Source organism: Colobus angolensis, unplaced genomic scaffold (genome assembly GCF_000951035.1).
Source record: "Colobus angolensis palliatus isolate OR3802 unplaced genomic scaffold, Cang.pa_1.0 Scaffold21, whole genome shotgun sequence".
Lineage (NCBI taxonomy): Eukaryota > Metazoa > Chordata > Mammalia > Primates > Cercopithecidae > Colobus > Colobus angolensis.
In genome coordinates this window covers 5510543-5530030 of record NW_012115266.1, presented here as the reverse complement: position 1 = coordinate 5530030, position 19488 = coordinate 5510543, and the positions used below count along the sequence as shown (strand labels likewise).

The 19488-nt window shown below is 56.2% G+C and overlaps 1 protein-coding gene across 3 annotated transcripts in view; it reads right to left on the bottom strand.

The window, feature by feature from the left end:
- NRXN2 (neurexin 2) overlaps positions 1 to 19488 on the bottom strand; it is a 96416-nt gene that overhangs the window by 35893 nt on the left and 41035 nt on the right. For 2 of the 3 annotated variants that reach the window (XM_011942569.1, XM_011942570.1), the window contains 8 exons: positions 17837 to 18223; positions 17418 to 17621; positions 10798 to 10824; positions 9128 to 9247; positions 8350 to 8731; positions 7540 to 7730; positions 5837 to 6010; positions 5322 to 5441 (listed from right to left, as the gene is read on the bottom strand). In XM_011942569.1, coding sequence (XP_011797959.1) covers positions 5322 to 5441; positions 5837 to 6010; positions 7540 to 7730; positions 8350 to 8731; positions 9128 to 9247; positions 10798 to 10824; positions 17418 to 17621; positions 17837 to 18223 — 1605 coding nt within the window. Of the gene's footprint in view, positions 1 to 270; positions 690 to 5321; positions 5442 to 5836; positions 6011 to 7539; positions 7731 to 8349; positions 8732 to 9127; positions 9248 to 10797; positions 10825 to 17417; positions 17622 to 17836; positions 18224 to 19488 lie in introns of those variants that run through there. The other variant, XM_011942571.1, reaches the window with a different exon arrangement.

Here is a 19488-nt window from a genome sequence, read left to right as displayed (position 1 = left end):
CATGGCCGGGGGCGGGGACGCGGGGCTGCGCAGCCCCGCGAAGCCCCCCTCCGGCTCCGAGCTCCGGGAGTGGGGTAGGGATGAAGCGGAGGTAAACCAGGGCCCAAGCCTCGGTCCGGAGCCAATAAAATCAACTGGATCCCGCCGGGAAATCGGGGGTCCGCGGAGCAGCAACACCAAGGTCTAGGATGCCTGGGTCCATCGCAAGGAGCTAGGGGTCTCTCTGCATCCCGGCGGGGTCGGAGCGGCGCAGAGGGCCGTCAGAAACCCGGGGGAGCGCCCGGGGGAGGGGGCATGGTGCCGAGTGGAGAGGGAGGGGAGCGCGGGGGCCAAGCAGGGAGGGGAGAGCGAGGGAAATCCTGCGGAAAAACCGAGCCGGGGAGGAGGGCGGTGCGGGCTGGAGGAGAGAAGAGGGACGGAGGCCTGGTTCCCCCGAAAGCAGGAGACCGACGGCGACTAGGGCCGGCCGCGCTGCTGCTGCCGCTGCCGCCCGACGGAGGCCGGGGGAAAGGAGGGAGCGGCCGGGGGGAAGGGGGCGGGAGAAGGGGGAAGGGAAGCAAATCCGGGTGAGGGGGGAATGAAGGGATAGGAGAGGAGGGGAGAGGAGAGGAGGGGAGCGGGGCTGAGCAGAGGAAAGGCGCGAGCCTGCGAGATTCCGGCGGAGAGATGGAGGCAGCGGAGTGTTGCTGCAGAGGCTGAGAGGGCTGGAAGGGAGAGGGAGGGAGGGAGAGAGGGAGAAAGAGAGGGAGGGAGGGAAGGAGGAGAGCGAAGAGGGGAGGGGAAGCGCGGGAGGAGGAGGGGGCAGGGCAGAGGGACCAGAGCGGCTCCCGATCTGCGGGCGGCGCTGGGCAGCTCCGCCGCGCGGCACCTGGCTAGCCCGCTCGCCGCTCGCCTCTCCTCTGCGCGCGCCCGCCCCTCCCCCGCGCCTGGACGCGCGCGCTCCTCCTGCAACCCCCACCTCGAGAAGGGACCCTGCTGAATAATGGAAAGGGATTGAGGCTAGCAAGAGAGGCCACTTTCTTCCTCCCCACCCACCCCACCTGGATGAACCCCAATAATGCTGTCTGGCACAGCCTGCTGAGATGCCGCGGAGGCCACCTCTGCACGCACCCCTCAGAACGCACATGCACACTGAGATGTGTACCGGCTTGGGTATGGAAATATCCACGTGCCCATACGGGCACAGTGTGCGGGCAGGCACACAGACTCAGACACATACATGCATGCATGTGCTCACAAACATGGGCACACCAACTTACTCTCAGGGGAGCATGTACACATGCTCACAGGGCATACATGCGTGCACACACACGTTTGATCACAGGCCATGAATGGCCAACATACACACAAACACCCCTGCCCTCCAAGCTCACCCTCCAAAATAGGGTCCACAGCATACAGTGCACCCAGAGCCTTCGAGGTACTCAGGAGTAAGACATGCCACACCTCCCCACCACCTCCCCAAAAGGCTGCTCCCTCAGCCTCTCCTGGACTCCTCCAATCCTTCCTCTCCATTCCCACTGCCCCTCCCCCGGCTCCAACCTTCTCTCTCCATGGTGGGGTCCAGAGGACACCTGCCCACGGAGTGTCCCACTTAGGACAAAACCCTTCCTGGGCCATATATGTCAAGCTGAGGAAACCACTTCTCCTTCAGGATGCCCTCCAATTGGGATCTGTCCCCTAAACTTTTGGACGCCTCTGGAAAGCACCTGTGGCCCCAGAGGTAAGCACAGAGAGACTCCTTTCCAGTCACCCGGTATGCACCAACCTGCTCGGACAGCGGAGAGGGTGGGAAGGCAGAGGGTAGAGGAGAAGGGAAAGGAGAGAGGTGGAGAGGGCACCTGGGGGAGCTGAAGAAACAGTGCAGCAGAGTGAGGAGGAGGGCTGGGTAAGGAAAGGACAGGAGGCAGGGGTGGGTGAAGTGAGAAAGGGGAGGGGCTGGAGAGAGCTGGCTCCTGTTTATTGATTCTGAACTCCATTTGGGAGCAAAAACTGTCACCATGGGCCCCATGTGCCACCCTCCGTTCCAGGATGCAGTCAGGACCCAGGACATCTCCCCAGTGCTGCTGCCAGTCCTCCACCCCTACTACATGCCAGGGCTAGATTTGGCCCCCAGGCCTTTAGAAGTGAAGAAAGCGGTCCTCAGAGGCACCCGGAGGAGGCTTCCGGTGGTGCAGTGCTGGAGGAGAGACTGCAGGCCAGGAGCAGGGCTGGGGCCCCCTGCTCCTGGTCCTCCTGACCTCTCTATCCCGTTCTTGGGCCCCTGGATCTGGAATATAGACTGACACAGCTCTGAGCAGGCAGAAAATTTATGGTCCCACAGGGAGGGAGGGAGGGAGGAGCTGGTGTTGAGAGGAGAGGAAGGGAAACCGCCTAGAGGCCAATCAATACCAGTGAGTGGGAACTGGAGAAAGATGGGGGTGGAGGGCAAGGTTGAGAAGGGAGGGGGAGACATAGAGGGTAAAAAAGAAGGGAGAGACAGAGGTATGCAAGAGATCAATAGAGGCTGCAGAGATGAACGGAGACAGGGAGGCAGAGATGGTAACGAACTGACTGCCGGGAGAGGCAGGAGACAGGCTCTGAAAGACAGAGGAGCAAGCAGGCCTGATGGGAACACCTCAGTCCCAAATCTCAGCCCGGGGAAGTGTCTCCTTTTAGCCACCCTTTCTTATTTCATATTCTCTTTTTCATTCACTGTCTACTTTCGTCCATCGTATCTTTTCTCTCCTGTCTTCCCAGAGGAGATACTCATAAGCCTTAAAGGGACACAAAGTTCCCTGCACCCCCAGGAGTAGCCCCCATGTCACAAATGGAGAAATTGAGGTGGTAAGTGGGGAAAAGTTGTTCTGCAGGTGTGACCTCTCCTCATCCTAGTCTCTTCCCCACCAGAGAGCTCCACCCCCCAGCCCCACCCTTCGGAGGACAGGACCTGCTCCTTCCACCTTTGCCATTTCCACCCTCCTTCCTCTCTTGAGACAAAGGCCTGCCTGTGCCCCCAGGGCCTCCCAGGGGTGAAGGCAGAGCTAACTGAACAAGTCTCTCTGCTGGGTTCCAGCTTGACCTTATATATCACAGGGCCCCAAGAAGACGTGCCATAGAAAGAGCATGAAAAACCAGAGACAAGCTAGGAAGGAGGAGTAGCCCTGGGAGAAGAGAGGATTGGGCCCCACTCCCAAGATTCCTGCCCTGCCCTCCAGGGGCGGAGATCTCAGCATTACCCCAGAGCCAGAGCTCAGAGCAGCAACACACTGAGCCCTGTGTGGCCCCCAGGTTGCACCCACCTTGTCTTAGCTCCACAGCTTTGCAGAGGCCAGTACTTGGGGATGGTGACGCCTCCCAAGATGCGCCCTGCTCCCCAGCCCCAACTCTCCCTCCCTCCCACCAGCCTGGAACCCAAAGAAGTTGCTCTTCCCATCCCTGCTGAAAGGTGGCACAACCCCCACTTCCCATCCATCTTATGCCCCCTTTTCAGAAGGCTCCACTGTGTGGGAGTGAAGCAGTGGTGACGGGCAGCAGCGCTTCGTGATCCTGATTTCTTCCACCCCAGGCAAGAAGTGCCCACCATGGGTATCACCACCACTCCCCTGGGGACTAAATGAGCAGCAGGAAGTGACAAACAGGCACACCCAAGTTCCAGCCGAGCTCTACCATCGACCTGCTATGACTTGGGGTGAGTAACTGCCTCTTAGTGAGGCCTGGGTGTCCTTATCAGTTAAACACAAAGCCCACTGCCTTCTCTGAAGATCAAATTAAAAGGGCTTTGTAAGCTGCAAAACATGAAACTATTAGTGGGGACTGTTACTATTAAGCAACGAAGTTACCATCATCTCCAGATCTGTGCAAAGCTGAGTTAGCTGGAGGGGAAGAGGTCCAGCCACAGCTAGGTCTCCATGCCTTGGCATTCAGGGCTGGAACACCCTCAACTGGCCATTGTCTGGAGGCTTTGGAAGGCACAGAGAGCAGCAGGTCAGGTGAGGAAAATCTTAGGGGACAGAGTGGGGATGTGGTGGTACCCAAGGGCTGGACATGCCTAAGAACACAAGGAAAGCACTGAGGGAGATGGGGTAGACATGTTTTCAAAGAGGAAAGAAAAACTAACACCACCCAAGAGCCCCTGGACCCAGTAGGTTTCTCCCATAAGAAACTCAGGATTCATGCCCAGGTGACGAAGGTCCAGCAGTGTGGTATGGAGGCAAAGGCAATGACTGGGGTCTCACCCCAAATTCTGCTATGAACTACTTCCAGAAATCGACCGTCCCTCTCCAGTCGTATTCCATGTCTGTAAAATGGAGACGCTCCATAGTGTGTGTGTGTGTGTGTGTGTGTGTGTGTGTGTGTGTGTGTGTGTGTGTGTGTGTGTGTGTGTGTTTCTTCCCAGGCAGCTGACTTTTCTGCTTGGTCTCTCAGCAGGACCCCAGGGAAGATGATTCAAGCGATGCTGAGGAGGCTGCACTCTGCCCACCCACTCCAGCCCAATCATCCAAGGGAAACGCCAAAGCTACCCCACAGAGTAGAAGGTCGCCTCTCCGCCATTCCTGCCTCAGCTGCCCTCCCTCTGCAGGGCTCTAACCAGCTGCTGGCCACCAACCGCTAGGTACTGGGAGCTGCTGCTGAACCTGCCCTCTCGGGGAGGGGCCTCAAACAGAATGCAAGTTGGCAAGCAAATGTCCAGCCTGGGAGGAAAAGAACCAGGCGAAGACAGTAGGGAGTGACATTGTGGCTCAAGGGGACAAACTGCAGCTGGGATGCTTGGGGAAGAAAGAGGAGCCCATTCCAGGCAAACCAGCTGTCCAGCAGCCTAGCCTCCTGGGAGCCTCCAAAGCCTGTCCTCTGGGGTGTGGTCCTGCTCTCAGCAGAAATAACAGATTCCCACTTCATGCCCTGAGGGCATCAAAGGGGGTGCAGGTTGTTAACAGCCCCCCTCCCTGTGCAATAGTGTGTCTGTGTGAGATACAAGTACATGTAAGGCCATCACCAAAACCACACAGGACAGCAGCAAGTTCACCCCACTAAGGCCAACACCTTTGGTTCTGGGTGAAGGGAGCAGGGTCCCATCAGCTGAGAACAAGGAGGAGAGGCCATCTATCAGTGGGCCCCTCCAGAGCTTCAGGCAGCAGCAATCCTGCATAGTCCCAGGAGAAAGACCCTATGAGGGAACAGCAGGCCGCAGCTCCCCTGGGACTCTGCAGACAAGGGGTGAGAAGGAAGCAAGCAGCACAGCTCCTGAGTGCTCAGAGGCCCTCCTTCCTCCCTGGCAGCCCCTACAGCTGGGAATGGACCCTGGTCTCCCCAAACTGTCCCCAGCCCTCCCAGGCACTCACGATCATTGCAGACAGGGCCTCCATAGGAAGTCATGGTGCAGTCGCAGGTGAAGCCATCCCACTGCTGCAAGCAGACGCCCTGGTTGGCACAGGACTCTTCAGTGCAGGTGGTGCTGGGGCCTGGAAGGGGCAGGAGAAAGGAACACCCCTGGCTCAGCCAAGCTCCCTCTCTCCCCAGGAGGTGCAGAAGCTTCAGAATCAGGCAGAGAGGTCCTACTCTGAGCTCTGCCTGGCTGAAAGGGCCAAGTACTGATGAGAGGGATTGGGACGGGCGGGTCAGGTCTGCAACGCTTGGCCTTGGACTGTGACAAGGGCCCAGGGTGTGAGACAGCAGGGAGGGCAAGTGACTCTTCACACACCTGTATCCCTGCCCCAGAACTGTGGGGGCAAGCTCCCATAAGGCCTGAGAAGGAAGGACCCTTTGCAGAGCAGAGGCTACCTGCCCTGGTCTGCCTCTGCAGCTGGCCGTCCTGTAGCCAGTAGGGCCACGCCTCACTCCTCCACCATCCACTCACCATCACAGCCCCTCTCCACCTGCCCAATGCGGTGCAGGGCGTCGGCGATGAGGTCTGGGAGGCGTCCGTTGAGGTCCACTGAGGCCAGGCAGCCCTGAAAGCCATCCCGGGAGGCCACCAGCTTGGGCAGGTTGCTGAACATATTCTTGCTCAGACCGCCAATGTACAACTCCCCTGCAAAGGGAGTGGGGTCAACCAAGGCATCCAGGTTCCCATTCCCTTCCCAAGACAACGGCATCTGGCTGTCAGGTCCTCCCAGCCCTCTTGGGCTCTCTGCGTTCCATCCCAGATCCCAGGTCCCTAACAGAGATCCAGAGACCTGCACAACCCGCACCCCCCGACACCTCTTCCTTCTCCACTTTGCCATCTGCCTGCTCCCCTCCCAGAGAAGCCCAGATGCCTGGGAGAGTGGGGGCTGGGGGACAGCTGGAGGAACCTGCTCTGTGCTCTCTCCCACACATTTGATTCCAGTTCCGGCCCGTAATCAGGGCCTTTCATAGATGCGCAGCCCGATCCCCTCCACCCCCATTCCCTCCCTCCCAAAGTTTCCCATTCCCAGAACTCCTTCAAGCCTTTCCCAACTCTTGGGCTGTCTCCTAGGGAGTTCAAAGCCCAGCTCCCTTCCCCCAACAACTAGGGCTTGGCCTTGGGACTCTGGGAAGTTCTCCGCAACACCTGATCCCCTGCCACAGAGCCTAACCCCTGGAATCCCTGGAAGCCCTGGCCAGCCCACAGCCGAGCTTCAGTCAAGACACTAGTCAGTCTGCTGCCCTGGCCACAGGCTCAGTACAACACAAGACCCGCCAAGATAACCCCCGGGCTTGCTGGCACTTTGGATTCTCTGTGACACATCGCCCCCTTCTGAGAGCAAGGGGAATTCACAGCACTATGTCGGGAGATCTGAGAGATCTCAGATTTGGGGGAGTGGGGCAGTTAATTCCATAGTCTCTGAGGACTCTCCCCAAGCTCTGACAGTTTGAGTCAGGCTGATGCCCAGGGGTTCCTATGGGGCTGAGGGCTGCTTTGGGCATGTGCAAGAAGGTAGATCACATTGCCCTCAGTAGGCTCTGGAGAAGCTGCATCTTTCCTGTCCCAATGCTCAGGCCTTAGCTCACCCTCCTCTTCCCTGATCTCTCAGTTCACCCATTCTGGGGGCAGTCAATGACCGCTTCAATGACCACTGAAGAGGCCCTGGGGAATGTGGCACCCTGATGTGACCGTGGGCACACCAGGGAAGCTTAGGTCCAAAATATCCCTAAGCTAGCCCAGCCTATGCCCAAAACAGGTGACTCAGGGACTCTAGCTCCTGCTACGTCCTCCGCCCCATATCATCTACCTCACCCAGGAGGATGCTAAGCTCCCTATTCTCACTCCAGCCCTCAACCAACATAGGCTTCTCAACCTTGGATGCCCAGGAGGTCCTTGGAGGGCCTGGGCTACCTACTCCTAGCTCTGAAATGAGGCCACCAAGCACCCTGTGAGATGCATCCTGCAACCATTCAGTGGTGAGATGCAGACTCGCAAGAGAGCCGAGCAGAAGTTGGACAGGAAAATGTCAGGCTGGACATAGTGGAGACAGGGAAAGAGAGGTAGAAACTAGGGGCAGGGAACCGAGGGAAGCAGCGTCCCAGGAATGAGTACTCTCACTGGGGTGAGGGGTATCTGGGCTAGGGCCAGGCCTTTTCCAGAGGCCCCAGCCCCACCTTTGAGATCGAGGTTTCGGGCGCCATTGGAGTGCTGCGTGACAGTGCGGGAGTCAATCTTGAGCGTGTGCACGTTGCCTGGGTCCCTGGACACCACCACGTTGTGCCACTGGTTGTCATTGACTGGTTTGTCTGAGTTCCCCTTCATCAAGGACGGGCCATTCCCCAGGTCAAACACGTAGTGGATGTACCTGCCCCACAGTAGGGAGGAGACATGGGGTCAGGGTGGGGGTGATGCTGGGAAGGTGGGGTGATGAGAAGCTATGGCTGGCAGGGGTCCTAGGTGCCATGGAAAGAAGGGATTGAGAGGGAGACCCCAGAGGAGAGGGACCAAAACCAATGGCAAGAGTGCTATGGTGTGAGGTCCTGTCATGGGGAGAATGTAAGGAAGGAGGGCCACCAAGGAGCTGGCTCTTGTGACACAAGCTCAGAAGAGGAGCTAGAGGGGAGAGGTTTGTGGGCCAGCAGGGTCCTCCGGAGGCCGGGACTGGGCTGCTCTGGGGTGGGGTCCCCTAAGGCAACAGAGGGGCAAGACTGACTTCTGCCTGTAGAGAAGATGACAGTGGACAGAGAACAGATATAACTGGGAACTCTGGCAAGGAAGTAGCTGGGGAGTCAGCAGAGTGGAAGAGGGCGTGCTTCTCCATCTTGGCTGAAGAGGGAGCCTCTCGACTTATGGTTGGGGACCTGAATCTTGACTTGTGATCTGGGAGGATCGGACACCTCAGCCAGTAGCTGGGGGAGCTGTATGTGGTTCAGCAGGGGGAGGGGACCACTTCCTTGACAGCAGTGCAATGCCCAGCCCCTCACCCCTTGACCAGCTCGATGACAATGAAGTCATTGCCGTTGCCCGAGTTGAACAGGAGAAGTCCATCAGGGGCCGTAGTCTTGAACTGGAAGAAGAGGTGCATGGAAGCATAGGCTTGGAGTGTAGCAAGGGCCAGGTAGCTGCTGCGACTCTTGAAAGTGACGGGATCGGCCACGATGGCACGCAGGCCAAAGCGAGCATTGAGCTCGCAGTAGGTGATGTCACCATCCTTGCACTGGTCCATGTAGGGCTGGCCGTTGAACACCAGCCCACTCAGGTGCCCGATGAAGTTGGAGGGCACCACGGAGATAAACCGCCGCTCCGTCATGATGCCCGTCTCAATGTTGTGGAACTCCAGCCGAGTATGGGCTCCTGCCATCTGTCCTGCTTAGGACAGGAGACCAAGATGAGGGGGACAGCTTTGGGGCAGGGCTGGGGCTTGGGTTCCCAGGAGCCCCCCCTCCACAGGAGGGCCACCCATGAGTGACATCAGCAGAGATGTCCTCAGCTAGGCACTAGCAGTCAGCACAGCTCCAAGAGGAGTGGCAGGACTCGCCAGTCAAGAGCCAACAGGCTGCCAGGGGAATGCTGCCTGCAGGGAGTTGAAATTGTTCCTGGGGTCCAGATGCCCATAAGATTCACCCCGAAGGAGAAATGGCAGAGGCAGCTCGCCAGAACACTGCCCTAGGAACGGCAGCCCAAGCAGTGGTCACCAAGTACAACAGAGCCAAGCATAGGTCACTGGAGCTGTGTCCACCTCCCTGGGCCCAGACCACCTACCCTCCACAGTCACGTTGTCCACAGACAGCTGCAGGCTCTTGCCACGCCGGACCACCCTCACCGTGTGCCACTCATTGTCATTGAGCTTGTGCCCCGCAAACAGCGTCTCGGGGCCTTTACCTGCGGCACCAAGGGGGGAGTGAGTAGGGCACCTATACATGCTCACAGCTGACTTCCTATATCACCTTGGACACACAGCCAGCCTCCCCACCCCCACACATGCCACATATGAACATATACATGACCAATGGCTCATATTTGGCCATACAACACACTCATGAATACAAGTACACACACTCATGGCTTCCCATCACAGCCGGAGTCCATGCACACGCAGAGCTTTTATATCCCAGTCACACATCCACTCTCAGGACTGCCCTTTGTGTGACTTCAGAAGGTGCCATGCACATAGAATATTAAGTGAATGGTGCCTCTAGAGTTGTACCCTGAGGCCCTGCACACAGACACCCACAGCTATGACCAACATACTCTTCCTCCAGATTGCTAAGGGCCTTCAGTGAGTATGGCCAGAAGCTGTATTCCCAGTGTATAAACACAGACCTAAAACTTTCAAAACTTCACAGTACCCAAATGTAAATGCGAGCCCACAGCTTCAGCCTCCATACCAGCTCCTCCAGCTACAATGGGACCCAATGGGACCTTTCTACATACACATGCCTGGTTAACGTCACACACCAGCTCACACCACCATATTTACTGCCCATAAATATGCAGGATGGCCAGAGAGGGGAAGGTTCTGTTTCTTAGGAATTATGGCCATTTACTCAAGATCAGGCTTATCAGCTTCCAGAGTCTAAAACAAAACATACTTATCTTTCAAATGCTGCTGGACTTTGTAGCACTCCCTGGTCATCCCCGGGCCCCCCGGTGCTCACTCCAGCACGCACACAGCATGCCACACACACATGAAGAGCAGGGTGCCCGTGCCCAGCACACACAGTCTCTGTGCCTGGGCCTACCACGTGCATGTGCTCGCCCACGTGACCCCAAGCCACACCATGCAGAAACACCCTGAGACAGAGCATTGAGCCCAGGCGCACTGGGATGCCTGGAGATGTCCACCTGCTCACTCTCCATCTCACCCCTGCTGAGAGCCCTCACTGTCACCACAGAAAGAGCCCCCATTTGGCAGAAATTCAACCCAGTTGACACAGGAGCTGAGGAGAGCTCCCTTCCCAAGCTCATCCTCTTTCCCGCATACCTCGCCTTCCCCCTTGTGGCCAACTCTGGAGATGCAGCAGCTTATTCCAGCCCCTCTTAGGCTCCTGCCTGCCAGCCCTTAGGACCTCAGAGCATCCTGCCACAGGTGCTACCCAAGTCTCTGCCCCAGCCCTTGATTTCTACCTCCTCCCCACCCTCCTGCTGACTTGGGCAAAGGGTGTTCTTGTCTCTCCCTTCCTAGACCCAGTGAACACCCTGACTGCAGGCCCTCCCCCAGCTCTCCTTGGCTCTTCTTCATTTGGTCCCTCCTGCCTTCCACAACCACCCAACTCCACCCCTCTGCCTGCACCCCTCCCCACACCCAAGGCCCAACCGCCACTCGAGCCAGCAATCACAGCTTCTCTTCCTCCCGGCCTCCCTCCCTAAATCCCAGCGTCTAGCATCCCAGTCCCCTTGGGTCTCTGCAGAAGAAGAGGGAAGCCACTTACTGGGTGCGCAGCCGACGCGCAGGCAGTCTGGGGGGGCCATGGGGCGGGCAGAGGGGAAGGGGAGACAAAAAGGTAAAACAAGTTTTTTTTTTTACATCCTTCACAGGGAGGGGTGTCTGCGGGCGGGGTTCCCCCCAGGGCCACTTTCCGGGGACCACGCGTGCCCAGGTGCCCTTTTCCCTTCCTCAGTTGGACCCCTGTCCCTCCTGCCCCCAAGAGGGCTCCAACCCTCCCCAGAGCTGGAAGGCAGGGCAGTCAGATGATGGGAAGAGGGCTTGTGTCCCCCTTCTTACAGGGGACCAGACCTCTAGTGTCTGAGGGAGACGGGCACCTTGGGAATCCCAGTCGTACAGGGGATCAATGGGGGCTGAGGGCTTGACCAACCCCACATCTCCCCTGTCTTTGGGAGGGAGATGGATAGGGAGAGCCAGAGTCCTGCATCCCCTGCTCTGGGACGACTCCCTCCTCAGAGTCCAGGTGTGACTTGTCACTTCCTGTTCCCCTCTGGACTCTGAGCTAAATGGAGGGGTCTGCCCCAGGGCCCCCTTCCCGAGGCCATACACCTCCCAAAGCCCCAGGGGCTAGTACCACCCCTACAGGAACCTTCCTCCCACCCCTTCCTATCGTGGGATATGCCAGACTGCCACTGGGGATGGATCAGGGGAGTCCTTTACCCTGAAGAGGACCTAATATTAACCTGCTTTCCTAGTCAGAGGAGCCAAGGCGACACAGATGGAGACAGTGCAGCCCCCAAAATATGACTTCTCTGAGAACAAAAAGCAGTTGGGGACAAGTAGCCACCATAAGCAAAGTTTCCTGCCCCTGCTCCAGTCCTTGCATTGCTATCCTCTGATTTCAGGACTGGGAAGGCCCCATGTGGTCAGAAAGCACGTGTCTACACAGTGCCAGCAGCCCAGGGCCCTGAAGCCTCTGGCCATCCCTCTGGTTAGACACATCACCCAAAGGTGGGAGCCAGTCACGTCTTGCAAAGGAAATAGTAGACCAGGGTCCTATGAAGTCCATATTTAAGGCCCTCAGGATGCCTGTACCACTCAGTCAAACCCCAAGCCTGACTCAGCCCAAGGGAGGGGGCTGGCTGGAGCTGCAGAAATCCTTTACTGGGAATCAGGGGAGCTGGGTCCTCATCTCCACCCTAACACTCACTAACTCACCGTGTGACCCTGGGCAAAGTACTTCTCTCCATGCCTCAGCTTCTCTCCACGTGAGCTGAGGGAATGGATAACAGTAGGATCCTGAGCAGGAAGTAGGCAGCAGGTGGACACTGAGTTGGCTTTGCCTTTCAGAGAAGGGCAGTCTCCTGGCCCTCGATTGACAGACCCAATACCCTGGCCTCCTGTCACTCCACCCCAAACACGCTCTGCCTACCCCACAGCCCAGGAAGCAAAGGGAGTGAGCAGCTGGCATCCCCTGGGCCCCTGAAGGTTCCTGCAGTTGAGGTAAACTGATGCCCCTGTGGTTTTGAGGGCCACGGCCCTTCGGCAGTACAGCTGAGCTCCACACGCGTTGTCAACCGCAGCAGAAGAGTGGAGGCGAGCAGCCAGGACCCTGGGCCACAGCCTGGCACCAAGGGAGGAGCAGAGGAGCAGAGAAAGGTCAAAGGGCAGACACAGAGGGAAGTGAGAAGTCTCAGTGAAAGGAAGGAGGTAGAGAGAGTACAGAGAGAAAAGAGGAAGAAAATGGAGCAGAGGAAGGAGCAGCTGCACAGAGGGGACAGGGGAAGCTGGACAGAAGAGGAAGGGGAAGACTGTCAGGGTGAGGTGGAAGGGTGCCAGGCCCTGGAGTCAGGTCACGGGTGCCCTCTCGGGGCCAGCAGAGTCTTCACCAATGAAGGGTCCAAAAAAGAAAAAAAGGGAGGCTGGACGGGCAAGCAGGTCACCTACTGGGGAAAAGGCCCAAAGAAGGAGCTTGATTCTTCCCGTTCCCCAGCAAAGGAGCACCAAGAATGGGGGGTCCATCTGTCCAGAGAAGAGGTGTCAGCTCCAGGCCTGCCCCTGCAGAGACTCCACCCTCAGAAGCACAGGCTCCAGTAGGGTTTGCAAGAGCAAATGACTTGAAGATAGGCAACCAGAGGGAAGCCAGCCCCATCCAGAAGAAAGCCAGAGGCTGAGAGCAAGCAGGAGAAACCCAGTCCCTTCAACATACACATTCACCAAAGTTCAGGGGGGCACTAACTAGTAACCTGTTAACTAATGACCTGTGCCTCAAGTGCAGGGAATAGGCAGAAGTGAGTGGTCTTGGTGGCACAGACCCACAAAGGCCCTGGCTGGACAGAGAGCAGGGTCGTAGCATGAACATGTGCTGGGGAGGTGAGACAAAGCAGTCTGCATGGAAAGGAACTCAGGGGAAAGAACACCGGCTTCCCCGCCCTGCCTCACCTGGGTTCCTTCCCCACCCAGGCCCTATGGGTTGGAGAGAGTGGGCCCAAGCCTCCCAGGCATCTGTCTCAGAAGTGACATCACAGAGTGGCAGCATGCACTCTGAAATAGCCCTCCTTCAGAGCTGGCTCCCGGCAGCTCCCCTGATAATTATTGACCAGCCTCAGGTGGAAAGGCAATGCACCCTCCCATGACCCCAGGGATTAAAGGGCTTTGGGATACAGTGTGTATTTAGCCTGATTTAAAACATGAACGAGAGTTAGATTTCTCTGTTTGATTCTGGGGGCAGAACTAATGGGAATTTCACAAGTGGGAATTTCAGAAGGGCAGGATGACACTAAGAAAGAACCACTCAATGATCAGAATGTCCATCTTGGAGGTGGGAGGTAGAAGGCCTCCTACTGGTGGGGAGTGCATGGGTGATTCACGGGGTGGGAAGGGATGTTGAAGGAGGTAACCCCCTTTCAACTCAGAGATTCTTTAATTACACCATACCCTTCATGTCAGCTGCACTGACAGTTGGGATCCCAGGGGCACACCTAGTAGAGGACAGTGCTCAGCCTGGCCTGTCCTCTCCTCCCCTCCAGGGAGGGACCTAGGCCATGCTGGGATAGGGCAAAGAATCCAGGGGACTCCACCATCCTCTAGGGACAGAGATCAACTTCCCAACTCAGTGGCTGCAGACAGCAGAGCTCAAGGAACTTGCTCAGTGTTTGCAAACATAGTGGGGGCTGAGGAGCTGCAGCAGGAGGCATGATAAGTTCCTTAGGATCCTCTGCCTGGAAAGAGGCAGCAGTGCCTTTTTGGCCCTCTCTTATCTAGCAAATATCCCATCTCTTGAGGCTAGCACTTAGCAATCCCACCAAGTGGTCACCCGCAGCCTCCGCTCCCTCTTCAGGCCCAGCCCAGGGTCTGTTTCAATCCACTGAGTGCCTGTGGAGCTGCAGAGATGCCTCCTGGAGCAATAGCTTCCCTCTCTACAGGATAAGATCATGAGGCCAGAGACCAAGCCTCACCAGGCTTCTCTCTGTTCCCCAGTAGACAGTCCAGCCCAGGCCTGGGGCCTTGGTGTTGCTGCCGGTCTGTGAGGCCCTGCAAGTCCTGGGGAGTAAGCAATGGGGGACAGGAATGGGGCTCTTGAAGTGATTCACGAGGGCCAGGAGGCTGAAGGAGGTGATGCCTTGCGGCTCAGAGATTCTTTACACTGCACTCTTCATATCAGCTGCACTGACAGCTGGGACCCCATGGCACACCTAGTAGAGGACAACTCCAGTCTGTCCATGCTATGTGGAAGTGGCTCCCAGGCCTGGCTCCAAACTCAGGTCTCTATTCCAATACGGTTTTCCTTCAAGAAGGCTGGGTGGGTCTCTACTATGGGCCTTGAATCTGCACAATGGTTTCAATGGTTTCATTCCCATTCTTCCATCTGAGCCTCAAAAGCACCACAGACGTAGGCAGAGTGAAGATTCTTATCTCCATTTTAAAGATTAAAAAGAGAGAGAGACTCAGAGATGGGAAATGACTTACTCAACAGTAAAAGATACCAAAGTTAGGCCCCAAGTGTTCTGGCCCTGAGCCCAGAACTCTTCCCATCCCAACCCAAGGCTTGGTGGCTGGGTAGGGACCACCTGCATGTCCACAGTGCCTACACAGGAGGAATCTGTAGACAGATGTGTTTGCACCAAGCTTTTGGTCATGGATTGTCAGGAGCCATGCTAGAGATGGCATCTCAGCTCATACGTGTCTACAGATGGGGGCAGGGGCACAACCAGGGGTAAGAAATGGGTGGGAGGACAGTCCTATTATCTGTCAGTCTAGGAAGCCTATTCTTAACATGATGTGTCTTCCAAGAGGCCACCTTGTTCTCTGACTTCTGAGCACTTATGTGGCACAGACAGAAAAGTGCACCCATGGAGAGGAGAGGGTGGGTCCCAAGGGCCCACAGGATAGGTTTTCCTGACCAAGGACACTGTTTCCTGTCTAATCTTAAAAGACACAAGCTTCTTCCCAGAGGTCTAAGACCATCCAAATAAGCAAAACGCATCTGCCTTCCCTGCAAATCCAAGGCCCCAGATTTTTTCTGCTGTGTCCCCAGCAAGCACAGAGACATGTGCTTAGATGCAGACAACACACACATGCCTAGGCAAAGTGGGGGGAACTCACACTGGATACACAGATCTGGGCAGACTTGGAAGTACAGAGCCACTTATGGGGTTCTTGGCTGGGGTCATCCTCTTCTGACAGTTTCAGGGATGCAAGGAACATTGTGCAGACTTGTGGAGCATTGACTAGAGTGTCTCCCAGCCTGCTTTCCCCTGCAGAGCTGCTGCACACCACCTGTTCTACAGGCTGTGATTGTGGTTAGAAACAGAGCTGAGGGGAACCCTTTAAACAACTCTGAGGCCCTGGCCACCTGCACATCTCCCCACCTCCAGTCCCCACCTCTCTCAGCAAATCTTTGTCCTAGGAATACAAAGGCCAGGTGGCCAAAAGGGGAAAAGGAAAGAACATAGTATAAATATATTTACAAGGCAATGGGTCCCCCAAAGGCCACAGTCTGTCCCACAAATGCCCTGGAGACCAATGTTAGCATGAGATTCCAGATAAGTATTTAAAAGTTCAAAGTTCGGCCGAGCACCGTGGCTCACACCTGTAACCCCAGCACTTTGGAAAGCCAAGGCGGGTGGATCACGAGGCCAGGAGTTCAAGACCAGCCCGGCCAAGATGGTGAAACCCCGTCTCTACTAAAAATACAAAAATTAGCCAGGCGTGGTGGCAGGCACCTGTAATCCCAGCTACTTGGGAGTTTGAGGCAGAGAATCACTTGAACCCAGGAGCACAGATTGCAATGAGCCCAGATCATGCCACTGCACTCCAACCTGGGCGAAAGAGCAAAACTCTGTCTCAAAAAAAAACAAAAAACAAAAAAAAAGGTCAAAGCTCTGTATTCTCTCCAGTCGTGTATTCTAACCTGCTCAGAAGAGCCCTACTTCCCCTCTAGGTCCAGGACACAACAGATGACCCTGATGGCCTGCAAACTTCCTATATGGCAGGTGCTATACCTTTATAAGCTTTCTGGAGGCCAGTCTGAAACGGACAGATTTGACCTCAGCCTGAACAGCTTAGGACCTCCCATTTCCAGGGTTCCCCTGCTCTGAAAGCTCCAAAAGGGTGTGGACTGCTTATTAACTGCTGTAGCCCCTGGCTTGAAACATACCTAGCATTTATATGGTGTCCCATAAATAGCTGAATGAGTGAACCTGCTGTTTTCTTTTTGCCCTGACTAGGAGAGCTGAAGCCCATGAGGAGAACCTAACAGGCTCATGGTCTGGCCCTCATGGACACCCCAGGGACTGCCAGGTGAAGTGGAGTCAAAGCCTGCTCTCAATCCTAGGCATGGGTGGAGACACGAGTCAGCATGAGTGGCCTGAGGGGGAGGGTCAGCAGCCCTGTCCGAGGAAAGGGGAAAAGCACTGAACTTTAAGGCAAATGACCCAGGTTGAGTCCTGGCTCCTCCCTCTGCCTTCACTAGCTTTGTAATGTTGAACAAGTCAATATATGAATGTCATAATCTATAAAACAGGGACAGTAATGCTTGGTTGGTGATCTAGTATCTTCACAGGACAGCCATGAGGCTCAAATGTGAAAGCCCATGGCACTAGAAAGAGGAAAAGCACATCTGTGTGTCCAGTGTACACATATGCACCTCCACACGCCAACACACAGACTGCTGTTTAGACTGAGCAGAGCAGTGGGGGGCAGCTGCGTGCAGGGACCAGGCCTTCCTCATCTCTGTATCTGCTACCACACTGAGCTCAGGCTTAGCATCCAGTAGGCATCAGCAAGTGCTTCTCAAATGAATGAACCAATGAATGAGTAAGTGGACGCGCCACTGACCAAAAATGAGCTGTGTCATCCGTGTGTGTGCAGGACAGATGCTGCCAAGATCCACATGAGTGACCTAGGAGGACAGTTAACATACCCCAGACACTCTGGGTCTTGCCCTTCACAGTGTCGTCGAGCATGGAGTGTCACCCTACACTGAGCATCCTCACCAGGGACAGAGCTCTCAGGGTCTCTGACCCAGGCTGGCACCTCTCCACCTCAAAACTCTGCTGAGGGCACCTCTTGCTGGTGCCACCACCAGCTTCTCCAGACAGAGGCAGGTGTGGGTCAGAGACAAGGCCAGGTGAGGGGTCAGGAAGCACAGGGCAGGATGGTTACCGAGGTTGACAGTGAGCTTCATCTGCCCCCCATCCAGCTCCAGGCGCAGGGTGTCGGCAGACTCCCTGGAAGTGGTGGCCATCATGAGTCCGTAGGCCCGCTGGGACATGAAACGCAGGGACACATCCTCTGCCTCCGTGTGCATGGCGTTAGGCAGCATGATCTTCATGTACATGGAGCCATCGTAGCTCAGGACCGTAGCCTCTGCCCCATAGGAGTCGGGGAAGAGGGAAGGGGAAGACAGGCAGAGGCCAGGGGAGGGAAAAGACCAGAGAATCATTACAAGGGTGACAAGCCTAAGGCAGGTCTATGAGGGGATCCCCTAGGAGGAGGTGGCACAGGGATGGAAAGTAGGAGTTACCCTGAGAAGGAGCACAGGGATGGGAAGCAGGGACATCCAGGATGAAGACCAGCCTCACCTCTCTCACAGACCCGCCCAAGAAAGCCAGTCCCAATGCAGTCACAGACGAAGCGGTTCCAGCCTTCTCGGCAGATGCCCCCATTGCGACAGGGGGCAGATGCACACTGCTTCAGCGTCTCCCGGGAGCAGAAGGGGGCGACGCCCACAGCCCCCTGAGCCTCGGCCAGGCCCCGGAGGTCTCGGCTACGCCCATCTATGAAGAGGTCCCGCACACAGCCTACGTAGCCTGCCCGGAGTGCTGCTGTCCACACCTCTGGGGGCAGGGGCAGGTCCACCCGGCCCCCCTCAGGGAGACCGCCCAGGTACAGCTCACTCTCCAGGTCCAGAATCTCGCTGTCCCCAGTTGCCAAGAATGGTGTGCTGCGACTGTTCACTGAGATGGAGCCTGGGAATCAAGGGAAGGCAGGATGGAGAAAAGCCACAGCCCAGAAAGGGACATCCTGACTCTGCCAAGGAGGCCCCCACCAAGTGTGGGCCCTCCACTTTGTGCCCTGCAGCAGGCTCAGGAGGACGAGCAGCAGTCCTGGGCTGGAAGCTCAGCCTCATTCACTGCAAAAACTGCTTAACAAAGGCCCCCAGGCTCAGAGGTTCCTGTGATGCAGCCCCAGCCCAGCTGCAGAATGCTGTGGGCCTCCGTCCATACCCCTCCTCCCCACCTCAGTGAGTCCTTAGAGGATATGCAGGAAGTGAGCATGCCCAAATCTTGAGCTCAGAAAGGGTTGGATCATTCACTGGGTCATTCCTGCCAGCCAGTTTCTTAGACTGGGAACCGGAAGCAGAGAACCTTAAGGAACAGAAGGGGCTGAAAGATCTTTAATCCAAAGGAGTTTTTTTCCCCCCACAAACATTTATTGAGCTTTTATGACTAGATGCCAGGCACCTAGCACTTTAAATATATTATATCACTTAAGTCTCATAATAACTCTATGAAATTGGTCCTTTATGATCCCATTTTGAAATGGTAGATGAGGCTTGCAGAGACTGGGGAACAGTGCCAAAGCACCACAGTGGGGAAGGAACATAGCCAAAGTAAGGTCCCAGCAGCAAGAACTCAGAGCCTGTACTCTCCACCCCTCAGACAAGAGTCCACTCTGCAGCCAGCAAGGCACATGAGCAGATTGGCTCCGGGGCCTGTGGGGCAGGATAGCAGTGAGGAGAAAGGAGGCAGGCACAGAATTTTTAGGTAGAAGGATTCTTCAGAAATAGAGGGTGCTTGGCCGGGTATGGTGGTTCACGCCTGTAATCCCAGCACTTTGGGAGGTCGAGGCGGATGGATCACTTGAGGTCAGGAGTTCAAGACCAGCCTGGCCAACATGGTGAAACTCCATCTGTACTGGAAAAAAAATTAGCCGGGCATGGTGGCGCAAACCTGTAGTCCAAGCTACTCGGGAGACTGAGGCAGGAGAATCACTTGAACCCGGGAGGCAGAGGCTGCAGTGAGCCGAGATCATGCCACTGCACTCCAGCCTGGGAGATAGAGCAAGACTCCATCTCAAAAAAGAAGAAAGAACGAAGAAGGAAGAAGGAGAAGAAGTAGAAGAAGAAGAAAGAAGGAGAAGGAGAAAAGAAAGAAGAAGAAGAAGAGGAAGAGGAAGGAGAAGGAGAAGAGAAGGAGGAAGAGGAGGAGGAGGAGGAGGAGGAGGAGGAGAA